Source organism: Hippocampus bargibanti, linkage group LG22 (genome assembly GCF_051943395.1).
Source record: "Hippocampus bargibanti isolate YZ-2025 linkage group LG22, ASM5194339v1, whole genome shotgun sequence".
Classification (NCBI taxonomy): Eukaryota; Metazoa; Chordata; class Actinopteri; order Syngnathiformes; family Syngnathidae; genus Hippocampus; species Hippocampus bargibanti.
The window spans coordinates 6,505,466-6,524,156 of record NC_142755.1 but is presented as its reverse complement, the minus strand read 5'-3'; the positions used below and the strand labels follow the sequence as shown (position 1 = coordinate 6,524,156).

The following is an 18,691-nucleotide window of genomic DNA, read 5'->3' as shown; positions in this document are numbered from 1 at the left end:
AAATGTTTAATCCGTTCCAAGTCTTGAAATTAACTTTTTTTACAGCATATTCTGGATAAACACGGAATAATAAAGCAGGTAATTTATAAAATACTTATAAGGGAAAGGTTTGGGCCCCATGAGATGGTTGCTCGTCTTTGGAGACCATATGGGAGTTTGGGCAATGTTTCATAAACACGTTTGTGTATGAAGAACACGTTTCTGAATGCTCACCTTCTCATTTCTTCTTTAAGAACTTGCCCTTTTTTATTTTGCCGTAATGGTGTTTGGAAGGAACATTCTCAAATATGCATTCAAATATTTTCTTTATTCATATTTATTCCTCGGTCTTTTTTGGCTGTTTTATTCTGACAACTTTTTGGTGGATTTTAAATAATTTTTATCATTTTTTTGCTTTTTTAAGTTTTGGAAAAAATATCAGTCATTGATATACAATGATACCTCTGTTTTCTGCCATAATACATTCCAGAAATTTCTTGGAAACCAGATTTGTTTGAAAACCAAAACAGCACATTTCATTATGATCAATGCAAACAATTTTAATCCGTTCCAAGTCTAGAAATCTACTTTTTTTAAAGCACGTTTTAACTATTTTACAGCATAAACTGGAAGGAACATTACGAGATACTGTATGCATTCAAATATTGTTTATACATATTTATTCTTCAGTCTTTTTGGGCTGATTTTTTTTCTGTTTGAAATCGTTTTTTTTTATAAATCTTTTGATATTGTTTCTCCCAGTCAATTTTTTTTTGCTTTTCTTTTAATTTAGGAAAAAATATCAGTCATTGATATACAGTGATACCTCAATTTACGACCGTAATCCGTACCAGAAACCTGTTTGAAAACCAATTTGTTCAAAAACCAAAACAGCACTTTCCATTATGATCAATGCAAAATATTTTAATCTGTTCCAAATCTAGAAAACAACTATTTTAAAAGCACTTTTAACTCTTTTATAGGAGAAACTGGTTAAACACGGGAAAAATAGAGCATGTTATTTGTAGAATACTATAAAAACAAACTGTAATATGTTTTATTTTTACCAATTTTAACATTAATATTGGAACATTAAAACATCTTTCTTTCTATCTGCTATTCCATCTGTTTTTGGGCAATGGGCAGGGGACATCCTGGACCAATAGCTCACCTATCGCAGGGCACGCTAACTTTTCAAACCATCTTCTGCTTGCTTTAAATTCATACACTTTAGGACCAATGCTATAATCTTTTTTTTCCCAAATCTTTCCCAAATTTGGGATTTGGGGATATCCAACAAGACACGTCCGTATTTTGTCTACCGAGACGTTCAAAAACCGTGGTTTGACCATATTCGTTTCCCTTGTTCAGGTTCCTTACGTGGAGCTGGGCGGGAAGACCCTGGTGATGACGGTGTACGACTTTGACCGCTTCTCCAAGCACGACGCCATCGGCGACATCAAGGTGCCCATGAACAAGGTGGACTTCAGCCACATCACAGAAGAGTGGAGAGACCTGCAGAGCGCCGAGAAGGAGGAGGTGAGCGCTTCTGAATCGCACCTCCATGCTTTTCCTTCTTCAATTAATACCCGGCCGCCGCAGCTTTGTCGGCTGGCGCTTTGGGGGGGATTCAATTTTCACGCTAAATGTCATGGCGTGCCCTTGCTTGTTGCCACGGCAACCTGCTCCTTAGCACCGCCGTCGCTCCCGTTTTAAAGGTTAATTGCGAGGGTGGCCGGGCCGTCGCGCTTTTAACTTGAAGGCCGGCGCCCGGAAGCGCTTCCTTCGCAATTTGTTGGAAAAGGTGGTGAGAAAATGTGTTTGTTTGTCATCAAACCTTGGATGAAATGGACTTTTTTGATCCCTTTGAAAAGAAAAATGTATTGGGACAGCACGTAGGTTAAGTGGCTGCCTCAGCGCTCCGAGGTTCTGGGTTTGATTCTCTGCTAAGGTCTGCGTGCGTGGAGTCGTTTTGTTTGGTATTCCGCCCCCCCACAGTTTGCTGCGACGGCAACATGGCTTCCTAAAGCGATGTTTAGAGACTCAATTGGTTCATTTTAACTCATTCACTGCCATTCACGAATTGATTCGGGAATTGAAAATATGACGTCGAGCGCCGTTCTCGAATTGGTTCGGGTTTTTTTTTTCTAGCTTGGGTGCCGATAAAGTGCTGACTGTAGCCTCTGGCAATGTTTTTTTTTTTTTTTTTTTTCACGAGGCGGCAGCATTTGCCTATTATAAAGCTGCCCCCATTTCAAGCTCGGATAACTCCAGACCCATATAATTGAGGAATTAACCTTTTTTTTCTGATGAAAGAAGAGAGTCTAAAGTTTCTTAAGCTGCATTGAATGATGTAGATAGATACATAGAGCGCCATTCCCGAATTTGTTCGGGTTTTTTCATGCTTGGGTGTCGATAAAGCGCTGGCCATGGCCTCTGGCAATGTTTTTTTCTTTTCCACATAGGGGGCAGCATTTCCCTTTGTTCCATGTTAGCGCTTTGTTCCAGCATCAGCTGTTGTTGAAGCGCTATATAAACCCGTATTGTATTTTGTACATCCGCCCTCATTTCAAGCTCATATAACTCCAGATCCATATAATTTAGGAATTAACTCTTTTTTTCTGATATAAGAATATAGTTTTTAACGCTGTACTGAATGTTTACGTAGTCTTAAAACTCAATATTCTGTGGGTCCCGGAATTCAAGTGACAATGACAAAAACCCTGGCACTGCATTAGACATGTTTTTTTGCACGTCTGGCAGTGAATGAGTTGATTAGCATGTAGCTAATTATCGCATTTAATGGAGCCCACCCACCCGGCCGCCTTCTGCTTTTTTTTTCCAGGGGGAAATGAAATGTTGTCAATTGAACGGCAATGTAATTTTGCAGCCTTCAATTTATCTCTATTACCGTTTCGCTCGTTGGGCACGCCGCCATTAGCGGCCGTACACGGAGGCGCGCTTGATTTATAATGTCTTCGCTTTTATTACAAAGACACAAAGTTGCCAGCTACAGCTCATTAAAAGCCAATAAATCACTTTGGATTCTTCACCGAATGGTCTGTCCCAATCTTTAGTTTAAATCAAACTAAAATATGACCAACAATTTGCTTTTTTTTTATGCCACAGCAAGAGAAGCTAGGCGACATCTGCTTCTCGCTGCGCTACGTGCCCACCGCTGGCAAGCTCACCGTGGTGGTCCTGGAGGCCAAAAACCTAAAGAAGATGGACGTGGGCGGCCTTTCAGGTGAGGTTTGACATGATCTGGATGTCCATCTTACTTAGGCAAAATGGCGGCTGTTCTATTTTTAACCTGCTTTGAGGCTGATTGCGCAACGCCACGGGAAATATCCGCAAAAAAAGCCGCACCCCCGCACGGACAACCAAACGTTTTCTTTAGAAGCGTGTTTGTTACGCCGCAGATCCGTACGTGAAAATCCACCTGATGCAGAATGGCAAGCGACTGAAAAAGAAAAAGACCACCATCAAGAAGAACACACTGAACCCCTACTACAATGAGTCCTTCAGCTTCGAGGTCCCCTTTGAGCAAATCCAGGTACCCACTTCCTGTTTTTTTTCTTCTTCTTTCCTGTCAAGCGTCTTTTGGATTTATTAGGGGGGAAAAGCTGCTTGAATGTCTGCTGGATTTGGTGCGCACGGATCGGTCACTGTAAAAGGTGGTGAGCAGGGTGCGGAGGGTCCAATAGTTTTTCTGGGATCTTTGTGTATGTATGCGTGTGTGTGTGTGTGTGTGTGTGTGTGTGTGTGTGTGGGTGTGTGTTGGTTTGTATGACTAGTTTTGTGAGGACCACTAACATTTTATACCATATGTAGTGAGCACATATTTGACAAGTGAGGACCTTTTGGCCGGTCCTCACAAGTTTTTCATTCTAAAGCAGGGGTATCAAAGTCATTTTTTTGCCACGGGCCACATTGTAGTTTTGGTTTCCTCTCGAGGGCCATTATGAATTTGGGGAACCCATTAGAATGTTTAAATCCCTTCAAATATTACATATAGAGCACACAGCAAATTAATGAATAACTCGTTTTCAAATCTGAAGTCAAGAATAATGACTTATTGTGGTTGACATCCAAAAATATGAAATTTTGGCTCAGATTTTAGCAATCATCATGGAATTTAACAAGTTTGATTTGCTTTCGCGGGCCGAAAAAAATGATGTGGCGGGCCGGATTTGGCCCGCGGGCCTTGACTTTGACACCTGTGTTCTAAAGGCTTCGAGAGGGTCTATATATGCATCTGTTAAAGTTTCACAGAGGTCCTCACAAATTCACCCAAAATGTTTTTTTTTTGTGTATACAGTAAAGTCTCGTTATATCGATATTCAAGGTAGTCTGAAAAAATATCGATATAACCGGGACTATCGATATATCCGACCCTGTTTGCATGTAATTTTCTCCGTGCGTGCATAGAAATAGTATCAATATAACCGGGACTATCGATATATCCGATATCAATATAACGAGACTTTACTGTATTTTCATTTCACTTGGATACACACACTTTTTACTCACTGTGTGTGTTTGTGTGTGTGTGAGTGTGGTTAATGAGAGCAAAAAGTTTATATCACAAAAAGTAAAACGATATTGTAACCAAATTCACCACAGGGGTGAGGACTCACTCCTGCTGTTATTTCAGTTTCACGTCCACTTTTTATTTCTTTGTTTTTAAAAAAGTTGAAGTGGGAAATGGGGTGACATTTAGTGGTCAAATGGAACACGAGCTCTTCTCTAAACTTATCAGCAACGGCGGTCCTCACTCCTTATCTGGAGTTATCCAGACCTCACAAAACTATTTAAACAGGAATGTGTGTGTGTGTGTGTGTGTGTGTGTGTGTATGTGTGTGTGTGTGTGTGTGTGTGTGTGTGTGTGTGTGTGTGTGTGTGTGTGTGTGTGTGTGTGTGTGTGTGTGTGTGTGTGTGTGTGTGTGTGTGTGTGTGTGTGTGTTTTTTTTTACGCGCATTTGTAGAAGGTGCAGGTGGTGATCACAGTGCTGGACTACGACAAGATCGGCAAGAACGACGCCATCGGTAAAGTCTTCGTGGGCCTCAACAGCTCAGGCACAGAGCTGCGCCATTGGTCCGACATGCTGGCCAATCCCAGGAGACCCATCGCCCAGTGGCACGTTCTCAAGGTTGAGGAGGAGGTGGACGCCCAGCTCTCCACCAAGAAATAGGTGCCCCCGACCCCCACCACACTCCCTAATATGACCCCCATGAACCCCTCCGAGTATTTATTGCGTCAGGAAAACTGTTCCAACATTTTGGCGCAAGCTTTTCTTACATTTTGCCACCTTTCTTGAAATTATTTTTTATTATTATTGTATTAACTCATTCACTGCCAGACAATGTGCAAAACTGTGACCACTCCAGTGCCAGGGTTTTTGTCATTGTCACTAAAATTCCAGGACACACACAGAATATTGAGTTTTAGGACTACATAAACATTCAACGCAGCGTTCGAAAAAAAGAGTTAATTCCTAAGTTATAATGGAGTTATATGAGCTTGAAATGGGGGCAGATGGACAAAATAATAATAGTTGTACTAAGTTCATCCTGTCTACTTGATATCTAATAATAAAAATACATTTCATTTATAATAGCCTTACAAAACTCTCAATGTAACTTTACAGTCACAGGATAAGTTTTTTTGTGTGTGAGCAGCGGAAGCCATACGCGCCAGCGTTCACCCAACCCGGAATCATCCAAATAGATAGAAAGCTACCCAGATCGCTAATAGATAGCAAATAAAGTTCTATCTAGCTCGCTATCTAGCTATCCAGCTCTCTATCTAGCTATCTAACTCGCTAGTTCGCTATCTAGCTCGCCATCCAGCTCGCTATCTAGATATCTAGCTGCAATATCGGTTTATAAATCAGTTGAAGCTGGAACAAAGCGCTAACATGGGGGAAAAAAGGGGAAATGCCGCCTGCTAGTGGAAAGGAAAAAAAAACATTGCCAGAGGCCATGGCCATCGCTTTATCAGCACCCAAGCATGAAAAAAAAAATGTTTTTTTTTTGTGCTCTACGTGACATTTTCAATTCCCCAATCAATTTGTGAATGGCAGTGAATGAGTTAATGATTATTTTTTTTATGAATTATTGATTATCAATTGGAAATCACCAGATATTGATACATACATTTTACGTGTCCGTTTTTAACTACAGTGATTTTACAAATGAAAACCTTATTGTCATCATTGCATAAAAATTTGAAATAATCTATTTATTTTTTTTGTATATAAATGCAGATATAATGCTTATAAATCTATTGACGAGAAATCAATATGTGACCCCTGGAGCAACAAACACCCCCCTTTCGCCCCTTTCTTAAATTGCCAGTCTGTGTAAATACCTCAGTGACAGCCACTCCTCGCCATCAGGGTCTCTCTCGTCGCTAGGTCACTCCCACTAGCCCTTTGGCCCCGCCCCCTCCTTCTTTTAAGCAATATGATGTGTAGAGATGACAGAATAGCGCATGACTGATACTCTTGTACATATACGACGTCCGTCCGTCCGTCCATCCGTCCCATCCGCGCGCTGTACCGTAGACTGTATACGTTAATGCGGGCCACGCATTTCCATGTTGACGTGTGTCTCTATGTTGTTCTAGCTGGACATTTTCAAGAAAGATAATTCTATTTTAAAGGCGTGTACATGGCGCACATACATGTGTGTGTGTGTGTGTGTGTGTGTGTGTGTGTGTGTGTGTGTGTGTGTGTGTGTGTGTGTGTGTGTGTGTGTGTGTGTGTTCAAAGTGTGTGTGAGTGTGAACCAGAGCCAATATGTGATGCAAACCCCACAACTTGTGCAGAATTACTCCGCGTTATACTTGCATTCCAAAATAGGCATTTTATACACATGCTAACAAATGTCCAAAAGAGGCCTCTTAACTGCTTTTGGTTATTCGGGGGCGGGGGTGGGGGGGGGGGGTTCTATAAGCACATAATTTCTGAAGAATTGTTTTATACTTATTCGTCAGTCCGAGTTGTCCTCACTTCGACTTAATCGTACGACGAATCTCATATCTTATTTTTTTGTTTTTGTTTTTTTTGCTCTTTGCCCCCAGCTGAAGTCGAGCCATCGTGATAAAAAGCACCAAGTTGTCGCCGTTGTGTCCTTATCTCTTTACCTCCCCGTATTTTTTGTTTGTTTGTTTGCCTTGTCTGTTTTTTTTTTTTTTTTTCGATTGCAGAAGACAAAAATCGCCCTCAGGTGTCGCCGGTATGTAAACACTGCCATGCGCCAAGTGGTTAAGCTCCCTTTTGCTCCCCTCGCCTCTTGCGTCGTTACACTGTTGATTCCTAGCCTTTGTTTGCCTCTACGCAGACTGCCAATTAAAGCCCATTAAAACAAGCTAGCTGCTAGCTTATTTCTGTACTCTAGGATTTTGGCGTATAGTCGTCAGGGAGTTAAAACAAGCTAGCTGCTAGCTTATGTCTTTACCCTGGAATTTTTGCGTAAAGTCAACAGGGTGCTCAAACAAGGTAGCGGCTAGCTTATGTCTGTACCCTGGGATTTTTGCGTTTAGTTATCAGGGTGTTAAAGCGAGCTAGCGGCTAGCTTATTTCTGTACCCTGGAATTTTAGCATAAAGTCGACAGGGTGTTAGAACAAGCTAGCAGCTAGCTTATTTCTGCACACTGGGATTTTTGCGTACAGTCGACAGGGTGTTAACGCGAGCTAGCGGCTAGTTTATTTCTGTACCCTGGAATTTTTGCGTACAGTCGACAGGGTGTTCAAACGAGCTAGCAGCTAGTTTATTTCTGTACCCTAGGATTTTTGCGCATAGTCGACAGGGTGTTAAAACAAGCTAGCTGCTAGCTTATTTCTGTACTCTAGGATTTTGGCGTATAGTCGTCAGGGAGTTAAAACAAGCTAGCTGCTAGCTTATGTCTGTACCCTGGGATTTTTGCGTTTAGTTATCAGGGTGTTAAAGTGAGCTAGCGGCTAGTTTATTACTGTACACTAGGATTTTTGGGTATAGCAGACAGGGTGGTAAAACAAGCTAGCTGCTAGCTTATTTCTGCACACTGGGATATTTGCGTATAGTCGACAGGGTGTTCAAGCGAGCTAGCGGCTAGTGTATTTCTGTACCCTAGGATTTTTGCGCATAGTCGACAGGGTGTTAAAACAAGCTAGCTGCTAGCTAATTTCTGCACCCTGGAATTTTAGCATAAAGTCGACAGGGTGTTAGAACAAGCTAGCAGCTAGCTTATTTCTGCACACTGGGATTTTTGCGTACAGTCGACAGGGTGTTCAAATGAGCTAGCGGCTAGTTTATTTCTGTACCCTGGAATTTTTGCGTACAGTCGACAGGGTGTTCAAACGAGCTAGCAGCTAGTTTATTTCTGTACCCTAGGATTTTTGCGCATAGTCGACAGGGTGTTAAAACAAGCTAGCTGCTAGCTTATTTCTGTACTCTAGGATTTTGGCGTATAGTCGTCAGGGAGTTAAAACAAGCTAGCTGCTATCTTATCTCTGTACCCTGGGATTTTTGCGTTTAGTTATCAGGGTGTTAAAGCGAGCTAGCGGCTAGTTTATTACTGTACACTAGGATTTTTGGGTATAGCTGACAGGGTGGTAAAACAAGCTAGCTGCTAGCTTATTTCTGCACCCTGGGATATTTGCGTATAGTTGACAGGGTGTTCAAGCGAGCTCGCGGCTAGTGTATTTCTGTACCCTAGGATTTTTGCGCATAGTCGACAGGGTGTTAAAACAAGCTAGCTGCTAGCTTATTTCTGTACCCTGGAATTTTAGCATAAAGTCGACAGGGTGTTAGAACAAGCTAGCAGCTAGCTTATTTCTGCACACTGGGATATTTGCGTATAGTCGACAGGGTGTTCAAGCGAGCTAGCGGCTAGCTTATTTCTGTACACTAGGATTTTTGCGCATAGTCGACAGGGTGTTAAAACAAGCTAGCTGCTAGCTTATTTCTGTACTCTAGGATTTTGGCGTCTAGTCGTCACGGAGTTAAAACAAGCTAGCTGCTAGCTTATTTCTGTACCCTGGAATTTTTGCGTAAAGTCAAAAGGGTGTTCGAACAAGGTAGCGGCTAGCTTATGTCTGTACCCTGGGATTTTTGCGTTTAGTTATCAGGGTGTTAAAGCGAGCTAGCGGCTAGTTTATTTCTGTACACTAGGATTTTTGCGTATAGCCGACAGGGTGGTAAAACAAGCTAGCTGCTAGCTTATTTCTGTACCCTGGAATTTTAGCATAAAGTCGACAGGGTGTTAGAACAAGCTAGCAGCTAGCTTATTTCTGCACACTGGGATATTTGCGTATAGTCGACAGGGTGTTCAAGCGAGCTAGCAGCTAGTTTATTTCTGTACCTTAGGATTTTTGCGCATAGTCGACAGGGTGTTAAAACAAGCTCGCTGCTAGCTTATTTCTGTACTTTAGGATTTTGGCGTACAGTCATCAGGGTGTTAAAATGAGCTAGCGGCTAGCTTTTTTTCTGCACCCTGGGAATTTTGCGTATAGTCAACAGGGTGTTCAAACAAGCTAGCTGCTAGCTTATTTCTGCACCCTGGGATTTTTGCGTATCGTCATCAAGGTGTTAAAACAAGCTAGCGGCTAGTTTATTTCTGTACCCTCTGTTTTTTTCATATAGTCGACAGGGTCTTAAATCAAGCTAGCAGCTAGCTAACTCTCTTTCCAACATTTCTTAACGCGCGCTCACGGCACACCACCAAACGAAAATGTCAGACGAACACATACTCTAATTACTCGGCGTGGAATATTGATGTGATAAACATCAACTATTATTCTGTTGTTTAAATGGCAACAGGTGGTGACAAAGGTCAATTCGCTGCTGCTGACATATTTGTAGTCGATAAATCTTAACTCATTCACTGCCAGACATGTGCTAAAATGTGTCCACTCCAGTGACAGGGTTTTTGTCATTTTCACTCAAATTCCAGGACCTATGGAATATTGAGTTTTAGGACTACATAGTTTATGTAGTAGATGGGTAAGGGGGACCTTTTTTTCCAGCATTGTCGCGTAGTTTGCCGAGAAGCTACCCATTACCGCCATTTTGTGTGTCACTGTGATACCGTGCGCGTAGACGTGTCGACTTTTGCGTTAGTTTCTGACCGTCGTGACGTCATCGATTTACCACCAAGAGAGTTTGTTGAGCACTGTGCAATACTCCGCGTGCGTGCGTGCGTGCGTTCATTCCATCATCTGGAGAAAAGAAAAAAAATGCGAAATTCCAAGCGAGGAAACGGCAACCACGTTTGGTTTGGTTTTCCTCCGGTGTGCGCGTGAGCGTCTGAATGCGTGTGCATGGGTGTGTGCACGCGCACACTTCAGGGAGTTAAATACCAAACAAGCTCTCCATATCGGTGTGTGCGTGTGTGTGGGGGTGTATATATTTACATACAAAAATGTATATCGATGACAAATATGATAATCTAATCTTTTGTGTCGCCATCCTTTTCTAATGGAGGTTACAATGTTGAATGTACAGTTCGGACCGTGTTGGTGTTGGCTAGATGTACTTTGCACTTTTATTTTGTACAAAAAAAAAAAACGTTTTACACCCTCCTTTTGTGTCATTTTCAAGCCCCTCCCCTCCCAAAGAAGAAAAGCAGTAAATTTTAAAGAAAACCTGTCAAGAGGGGAGGGGGGGGATTTGTGCAAAGTCTAAAAAGGGGGCAGGAACGCGGTGGCAGCGCAGGAAAACAAACAAAAAAACTTGACAAAATAAAAGCCATTCAACTGCACCGCCGCACCAAGCTCCGCCTCTGACTATGACCTGCACCAATCAGAGCAAATCGGTGTGAAAAGGACGTGAAGATCCTTGTTGCCTTTGCTGTTTCAAAAACTGCCTGCTTAACTATTTTGTGAGTTTTCCTCCTCTGTGATCTTGTAAAATTGTTCATTCTTTTTTTATTTTTGCGGTTTGATTTTTCTCTGTGAGCGTGTGTGTGCGTGTTGTGGTTAACTCCGTGGAGTTTTCTGTTGTTCTATAACTTCATAATCTACAATGATCAATCAATCAATAAAAAAATATTTTATTTCCCTCTTGAGATACAGAAGCACACGTTTTCCTGTCGTTTATTAGCTCGCTGCCGCCCCTTTGCGGTAATGTCGCAGATATATTAAAGCTTGGCAACTCGTGTCACTACTGCCATCTAACGGTAGTCGTAGTGAACCACATGACCATCGATAAAAATTAAGATGTACATTATTTTTAAATAAAATTGACACTTGTTTACTAACAAACAATTCATATATTCTTATATGTGTGTATATAAAACAAAACAATTGTTTTAATTTAAAAATGTCATGAATAAATACGGACAGAAACAAGCTCAGAAATGCACGCAAGTGACGTAATATGGCTCGTTTTCCTTTACTGTCGATTTATATTCTTTTAGTTTAATATACACGATATGTTTTGGACATTTTACGAACAAAAAAGGCCTTTGGTATTCCCACAATGTCATTTTTTTATCCAAGAGGTGGTACCTCCAATCCTAGAAGAGAGAGTTTACCGAATCGTTACGCATTGGTATGCGGAAGTGATGTTCGAACGTGCGGAACTGACGTTTATCAAGTAACCGGTGCTCATGGCGAATAGTACAAATTATTATTGGCAACAGTTTCCCGAAAACACCTATGCTGCGTTATCAGAACAATTTGTTGCAGTGTAATGTGTAATTCAATGCAATGCGTTATGGAAATAGTATTAGAAACATACGAAATGGCGTCTTTAGTCATTATGTAAGCGGCGTTGTCTGCTATGTTGCTTTTATTTTGAAAGACTTAAGCGGAGTAATGTTTTGAGCCACATGCTAACCTGACCAACGCGTTTGTTGCAACCTGTACGCGTTTGACAGCAAGCGAACGCCACAGCTGCTCGCCCGCAACAATCTTTCATTAGTTTCCTCCAACAGAGTAGAAGAAAATGCTGTCCTACATCATCGGGGTAAGTGCATTTAACGGTGTTTCTTCGGGTTCGTTCATTTTGATGGCGTAAGAAGTGTTAACAGGATTTAGTGTGTTAAGAAGTGTTAACAGGCCTCCGGAAAGTGTGACTCACTTGACCGGCGAGCGCTTTGGAGCCGCTCAATGAGTCCGTTAAACCGGGACAACGCCCTGCTGAGCCCATTTGCCCGGAGAGTCTGATATCAACGCTAATGCTAACGCTAATGCTAATTTGTATCAGCTTATCCGAGGAGGCTTTGACGGCCTGGTCAACCTGCTCTTCAGGCTCCTCTTTCCTCGGAAGAGGCCCGCCATCACATTGGAGGATCCCATCATCAAATATGCACTGCGGCTTATTGATAAGGAGGTGAGCCCAAATGGTCTACTCGATAATATATTGCAGACATTTTACGTATATTTTTGTCCTTAATTTGATCCAGATTGTGAGTCACGATACACGGAAGTTCCGTTTCGCTCTGCCGTCCCGTGAACACGTCCTGGGTCTCCCTGTGGGTCAGTATATCGTGAGTGGGTGGGTTCCCTAATTCTCTCTTCTATCCACCGCTCCAAATATAACAATCTTACCCCCAGGACAGCACATTTATTTGTCGGCCAAAATCGACGGCAAGCTGGTGGTGCGCCCGTACACGCCCACGTCCAGCGATGACGATAAAGGTTACGTGGACCTGGTTATCAAGGTGACAATATTGATTATATCGACTTTGTGTTGTTTTCTGACTTTTCAAAGGTGTTGTCCTTCCCCGTGTAGGTTTACTTCAAAAACGTCCATCCCAAATTCCCAGAAGGAGGCAAAATGAGTCAGTACTTGGAGAGCCTGCGCATCGATGACACCATTGACTTCAGAGGGCCTAGTGGGCTTCTTATTTACAAGGGCAAAGGTGACACACCGTGTGTGATAAAATATTTAATTAACTTCATGTAGATACATTGTTTTTAACTCATTCACTCCCAGACAATGTGCAAAAATGTGTCCACTCCAGTGCCAGGGTTTTTGTCATTGTCACTTGAATTCCAGGACCTACAGAATGTTCCGGTTTCGGACTCCATAAACATTCAACACGGCATAAGAACCCTTAGACTCTCTTATTTCATCAGAAAAAAAATGTTAATTCCTAAATTATATGGTGTTATATGATCTTGAAATGAGGGAGGCTGTTCAAAATACAACGCAATACATGCATATTGCATGTATATAATGATAATAAGCATAATAATAATAATAATAATAATAATAATAATACATTTCATTTCATTTTTCAATCGCAGGATATGTTTTTCTGAGGGTGAGCAGCGGCAGCCACACGCACCAGCGTTGACTCAACCCGTAATAACTCAAAAAGATAGAAAGCTAGCTAGCTAATAGATAGCTAGACAGCTAGCTAGCTAGCTTTCTACCTTTTTGAGTTATAGTTGCTATCTATTAGCTGTATCGCTAGCTACCTAGCTATTCGAATCAGGAAACATATTAGCTAGCTAGCTAATAGATAGCGATTTGAGTCAGGAAACATTATCTAGCTAGCTAGCTATTAGCTGTCTAGCTATCAGCTATTTGAGTCAAGAAACATATTAGCTATCTATCTAGCTAGCTATCTATTAGCTAGCTAGATAGCTATTATGTTTCCTGACTCAAATAGCTAGGTAGCTAGCTATATAAGTAATGGATAGCAAGCTAGATAGATAGATGGCTTATAGCTAGCTAGATAGCTAGCGCTTTAACAATAGCTGAAGCTGGAACAAAGCACTAACATGGAAATAAAGGGAAATGCTACCCCCTTACGGAAGGGAAAGACATTGCCAGAGGCCATGGCCAGTGCTTTATCGTCACCCAAGCATGAAAAAAAAACAAAACCCGAACACATTCGGGAATGGCGCTCTACGTCATATTTTCAATTCCCGAATAAATGCGTGAATGCAGTGAATGAGTTAATGACATATGAAAACATTTTTTTCACCAATTCAGCAGGACGACCATGATGAAGAAAAACACAATTTGGAATAATGTCATATTTCCCTTTGCAGGTGTTTTTGCCATTCAAGCAGACAAAAAGTCTCCAGCCGAGACTAAGACGGCCAAGCACGTTGGCATGATTGCAGGCGGGACAGGTAAAGTTTCACCTTTGACCCCAAGTAATCCTTTTAAGCCTCTAAAATGTTCATGTCTGGGCTTTATAACGATTCCCATTTGTCACGCTTCTCTCGTGAACACGACGGCAGGGATCACGCCCATGCTGCAGCTCATCACCGCCATCATGAAAGACCCTCAGGACCACACCGTGTGCCACCTGCTCTTCGCCAACCAGGTCGGTGGGACCCCCGCACCCCATCCTCACCTTTACCCCTCATCTTTATCGCATCTGATGTTCCCACAGACAGAGAATGACATCCTCCTGAGACCCGAGTTAGAGGAAATTCAAGTCAACAACCCTGAACGCTTCAAACTGTGGTTCACCGTTGACAGAGCGCCCGCCGGTGCGTTGATCTCGGCACACGTAGCCATCACGTGATGTTTTCCGTACGCTAATCTAAACTTGTGTATGTGAAGACTGGGAGTTCAGCGAGGGCTTCATCAGCGAGGCAATGGTGCGAGACCACCTTCCGCCGCCCTCCGCCGACACCCTGGTGCTGATGTGCGGACCCCCGCCCATGATTCAGTTTGCCTGCAACCCCAACCTGGATAAGGTGGGTCACCATGCCGAGCGCAGGTTCACCTTTTAGATGACCCATTGACCCCGTATGGATTACATGTTGGTATTTATATCATGTTACGCAGCTTGAGCGCTACCCCCCCCCCCCCCAAGACAGTGCCTTATATATTTTTTTTGATTATGCAGACTGATGTGATGTGTAGCACTACTTGCGTGGACGCAGCGTCATTCTTTTCCACTTTACTGCCACTTCGAATTTCTATTCAAAATCGATAATACAACCGCTGTGTTGATTATTATGCATATAAGCACTTTAAAATGGAGGCCCCAGAATGATCAGGCACGATGACGCAATTTTTGTCTAATTGTTTATTGCAAAAAAAAAAAAATGTAAAAAATGAATTACATTGATAAAATAAGTCTTCATCCAGAACTTTTGCTGTTGGCGTCTCTTCTTCTTGTATAGACTTGTATGCGTTTTGTCCACAAGATGGCGTCGTGTGGCAAGTGCTTATTACATCCTATGGGCGTGATGCGTGTATGCCGTTTAGATTCATTTGTAACCAGTAAACATAACTACAGTCGTTTTTATATTTTATATATTAATAAACCTTAGTGTTCAAGGTAAACTGGGCATTTGACAGCTTAAGATGTTCACAAACGATACTTTTCCAAGGAAACCGGAAACGAGCCAGCAGGTCGCCAGTGCGCATGCGCACAATTCCGCCCATTCCAGCACGAGCTCTGACAAGACGTGGGCGCCATCTTGTTTGTCGTCGACGGCGGAAGTCGAGCGTTAAAAACAAGGGAAATATCCACTTTCGAACCCCGCTACTGCTAATCAAACTCCCGCTACAGGCGAATCAGACGTTTTGGCGTCGAACGGTTTCAAAAAACAAACAAACAAACAAAAAAGAAGAGTTAGTTGTTGATGTACTGCGACATATACAGCTAATGGCTCACCGGCTGCGCCCCTCTCCCCTCACAGCTCAGAGCCCGCCCACAAAATACTAAGCGCATGATGTCATTGCAATCATACTCCTTCACACACACGAACCCTACAAAAAAGGAGATTTTGAACTTGTATATATGTTGAATGGGTGTTAATATGACCCGATCATCATTAAATCGTCAGGGGGGGGACAAAACACGCGACATTTTATCCTGCATTTTCTCGCCGTGTCCTACCCCGAGCACATCCGCCTTGACGCAATCGACTTTTTTTAGATGCTCCTATGCCAACTTAGCACCGGCGTTGAAGCGAAGGAATACCCCCCCCCAAAAAAAAAATCTAAAATAATAATCAGACGAATTAAAGAAAAGGGCTGTGCTTTGCTGCCTCTGAAAAGCAGCCGATGCGGTGAGACGAGTGCGCATGCGCGAAAAGCTTTCGCGTTGGGGGAGGGTAGTGTGCAGCACGGAAACGATGAGGACATCCTCGCCATCGTTGTGATGTCAAAGGGAATTCTCCAGAGTTTTGACGCAACGTAATATAGATATTGTATACACCATAGCCCATCTGATGCACCACAAACGCCGGATTATGCACGTGTATCAATTCAATAACTACACAGTCATCCTTTTAGGACGTTTTTTTTCTGTACTGTATAAGTTAAAATATATTTCTATTATTGAATGTATCCCATGATGTCTTATAGCCATCCATTTTCTATGAGGCTCGTTCTCATTAGTTGTTTCCATCTCCAAAATCATAACATGTACGTATTTACCCCCACCCCATCTAAAAACCGCTCTTGTGTAAAGGGTTATATAAACTGAGCTCTCGTGCTGCTTTGCTTCTGTTGCTCTTCATCCCTGTTGCTCAACATATTGTCAATCACTAATTAAAAGTGGGGGGTCATTTAAATTTGCAGCCATCAGGTTGGCCACCCCTGCTTTTGTCTCCATCTATTATTGTACATGTATGTTTCCTTTTTGACCTCTGCACTGTGAAGTCAAAAAGCCAATTAACTTCTGGACCACCAGGTCGTTGTCATGGAATAATGGTTTCTATGATTAGCACGAGATAGAAGTAAGACAAACCACGTGCACATTTAATAAGTTGCCAAATAGTATGGAAAAAATGGCAAAAAAATTAAACAGTAGCCCAATGGAGGTAAAACGGGCGCGCGCACGCATTCAGGCACGGCGGCCCCTGTGAAATGGACCGTGTCACCCCGCATCGGGTGGAGGCGGGGCGTCGCTCTCATTGACTGGGGGAGGGGCGGAAGGGGGGAGTCCGAGGGAGGCGGAGCCTACACAGTCCTGGCAGGGCCGCCATTTTTGCAAAGGGAAAAGACACAGCTTTTGAGGGGGGATCTAATTTCTAAAAGTCGCTCTTTGCCCAGCGAATAGTTTGTTTTTAACGCCCCCCTCTCAATTCCTGCGACGAACCGAGCCTCCCACTCCTTGTGCGGCAGCAAAGGCAACGCGCAATTTTGGACACGAGAGGACTATCTCGGGGACGAGGCGAGAATCTAAACGTTTTAGAGCTTTTTTGGGGGGCTAGGGATCCGCAGTGTGTGGACACAAGTATTGTTTTGGTTTCGGAGGTGAGTGGACAGCGGCGAGGGTCTTGCCCCGCTGCCTAATTTGTTGCCTGGACCCTTTCCAACGTGGATACAACACGGTGAGTACACCGCAGTTTGTTGTTCCTGTCAGGTTAGCACAAATCCGACTCTAGGAGGCTATTGTTGGCTTTACTTTAGCTGGCACATCACGCCAATGCTGGCTAACGTTGTATTGGTGTATAGCTTGGATGCTATCCCAGGCTTGTTTGTGGATATGTTCTCAACTGTTGCCTTTAATGCGAATTGACGAAGCATTTAAAGAGTAATACCCAAGTAATTAAGTAACGCGTCCTCTTGTCAACGTCAAAATAGCGCCTGTTTCCTACTAGCTAACATGCTATTAGCCCAAATTAGCTTGACAGATACGGTGTGGCAACGTTTCGGTAGCCGTACATTAAACGTCATAAAAAGCAGTCTAGTGTTGTTGTTAGAATGTGAATATCGCAGTCATGGCTTAATGGGAAAGAAGTCAGCAAATATCCAGACTGATCGAATATCACGATTTCGGGGCGTAACATGGAAAAAAATGTCAAGACATTGTTAAAACGGCCAATTAAGTAGAATTTACGTTAAGGTGGAACTCAATGCACTGAGTGAGTACGTACTTTTTTCGTGGTGGAGGTTTGCCTGACATATGACCGTGGTTCGGCACTGTGTTGTTGCGGGCCAAAATGCGCACCCAAACCTTTGCACGTTATTTACATGTCGACCTCCGATCGACAATGTACCTAACTACGCCTTTTAGCAAACTGATCGGGGCTATAGTGCACAGTCGACGTAGTAATGTGTTTTAAGTTACTAACTTTACAATCGTGCTGGCTCACAGCAGCTAATCTCCGTCCGGATTCAAGCGCCTCAGTAACAATCAACGTGATTATTAATGTAAAGAAACGTGTACAAATATGTGAATGCAATTCCCAAGTTGTATGCAAACTGCTGCTTGAATTGTTGAAATGCCTGCCTCGCATTGCGCAGTGACCTCACTCTCGTGTGTGGCTTTTTAAAAGACGAGGGTTCGTGAATTTACGAGTATTTACGAATAAAAGCGTGTTGTTGTTTTTTTTGTCGTGTTTTGGGTTGTGAATAGCACGTGATTTGATGTAAAAATTTAACTGTATTGGGTTTGGATTCTGCAATCATGGGGGAGGGGACGCCCCATGCCATGTCATACAGTCTAATTAAAAAATAAATAAATTATTGAGAGAAAAAGAGTCGCCGAACGTTTTCAAAGTCATCGATTAGGTATTTATCTTGTAATTACACGGGAGTGTTAGTCGCCCAACGTAGGCGTGAGCGCTTCTTCCTGTTTATGTGCATACAAAACATTAGCCCACTTTTCATTGTCGCTGCTAGCTTCGCCCAGCTAGCCCCCATTACGTATTATTCCGCTCGCCGCCTTTTTGACCTTCACTGACGACACAAAGTGGATTTACCCTGCGGTTATCAATGTGTCTCAGTCTTCCGCCCACCCCCGTTGGTCAAGTGGGGCGCATTCGCCTCGTCGCCGTGCTCCGATTGCCGT

At 42.8% G+C, this 18,691-nt stretch overlaps 3 protein-coding genes across 9 annotated transcripts in view; all 3 read left to right on the top strand.

Annotated features, from left to right (window-relative positions):
* Window positions 1-5,801, top strand: part of syt1a (synaptotagmin Ia) — a 96,329-nt gene extending 90,528 nt beyond the window's left edge. For all 3 annotated transcript variants that reach the window (XM_088989318.1, XM_088989316.1, XM_088989317.1), the window contains 4 exons: window positions 1,351-1,518; window positions 3,109-3,226; window positions 3,402-3,535; window positions 4,968-5,801. In XM_088989318.1, the coding sequence (XP_088845444.1) occupies window positions 1,351-1,518; window positions 3,109-3,226; window positions 3,402-3,535; window positions 4,968-5,174 (627 nt within the window). In that variant the 3' untranslated portion in view covers window positions 5,175-5,801. The remainder of the gene's footprint in view (window positions 1-1,350; window positions 1,519-3,108; window positions 3,227-3,401; window positions 3,536-4,967) is intronic.
* Window positions 5,802-11,774: 5,973 nt separating this feature from the next.
* Window positions 11,775-15,032, top strand: cyb5r3 (cytochrome b5 reductase 3). Its single transcript, XM_088988767.1, has 9 exons — window positions 11,775-11,934; window positions 12,175-12,300; window positions 12,374-12,446; window positions 12,525-12,631; window positions 12,703-12,832; window positions 13,974-14,057; window positions 14,169-14,254; window positions 14,324-14,423; window positions 14,497-15,032. The coding sequence occupies exons 1-9, from the start codon at window positions 11,914-11,916 to the stop codon at window positions 14,667-14,669; spliced, it is 900 nt and encodes a 299-aa protein (XP_088844893.1). The 5' UTR covers window positions 11,775-11,913; the 3' UTR covers window positions 14,670-15,032.
* Window positions 15,033-16,778: 1,746 nt separating this feature from the next.
* Window positions 16,779-18,691, top strand: part of kmt2e (lysine (K)-specific methyltransferase 2E) — a 33,992-nt gene continuing 32,079 nt past the window's right edge. The window contains exon 1 of one of the 5 annotated variants that reach the window (XM_088988764.1): window positions 16,779-17,228. The gene's annotated coding sequence lies outside the window, so the exon portion shown is untranslated. The remainder of the gene's footprint in view (window positions 17,229-18,691) is intronic. The other 4 variants (XM_088988762.1, XM_088988761.1, XM_088988765.1 and 1 more) reach the window with 4 other exon arrangements.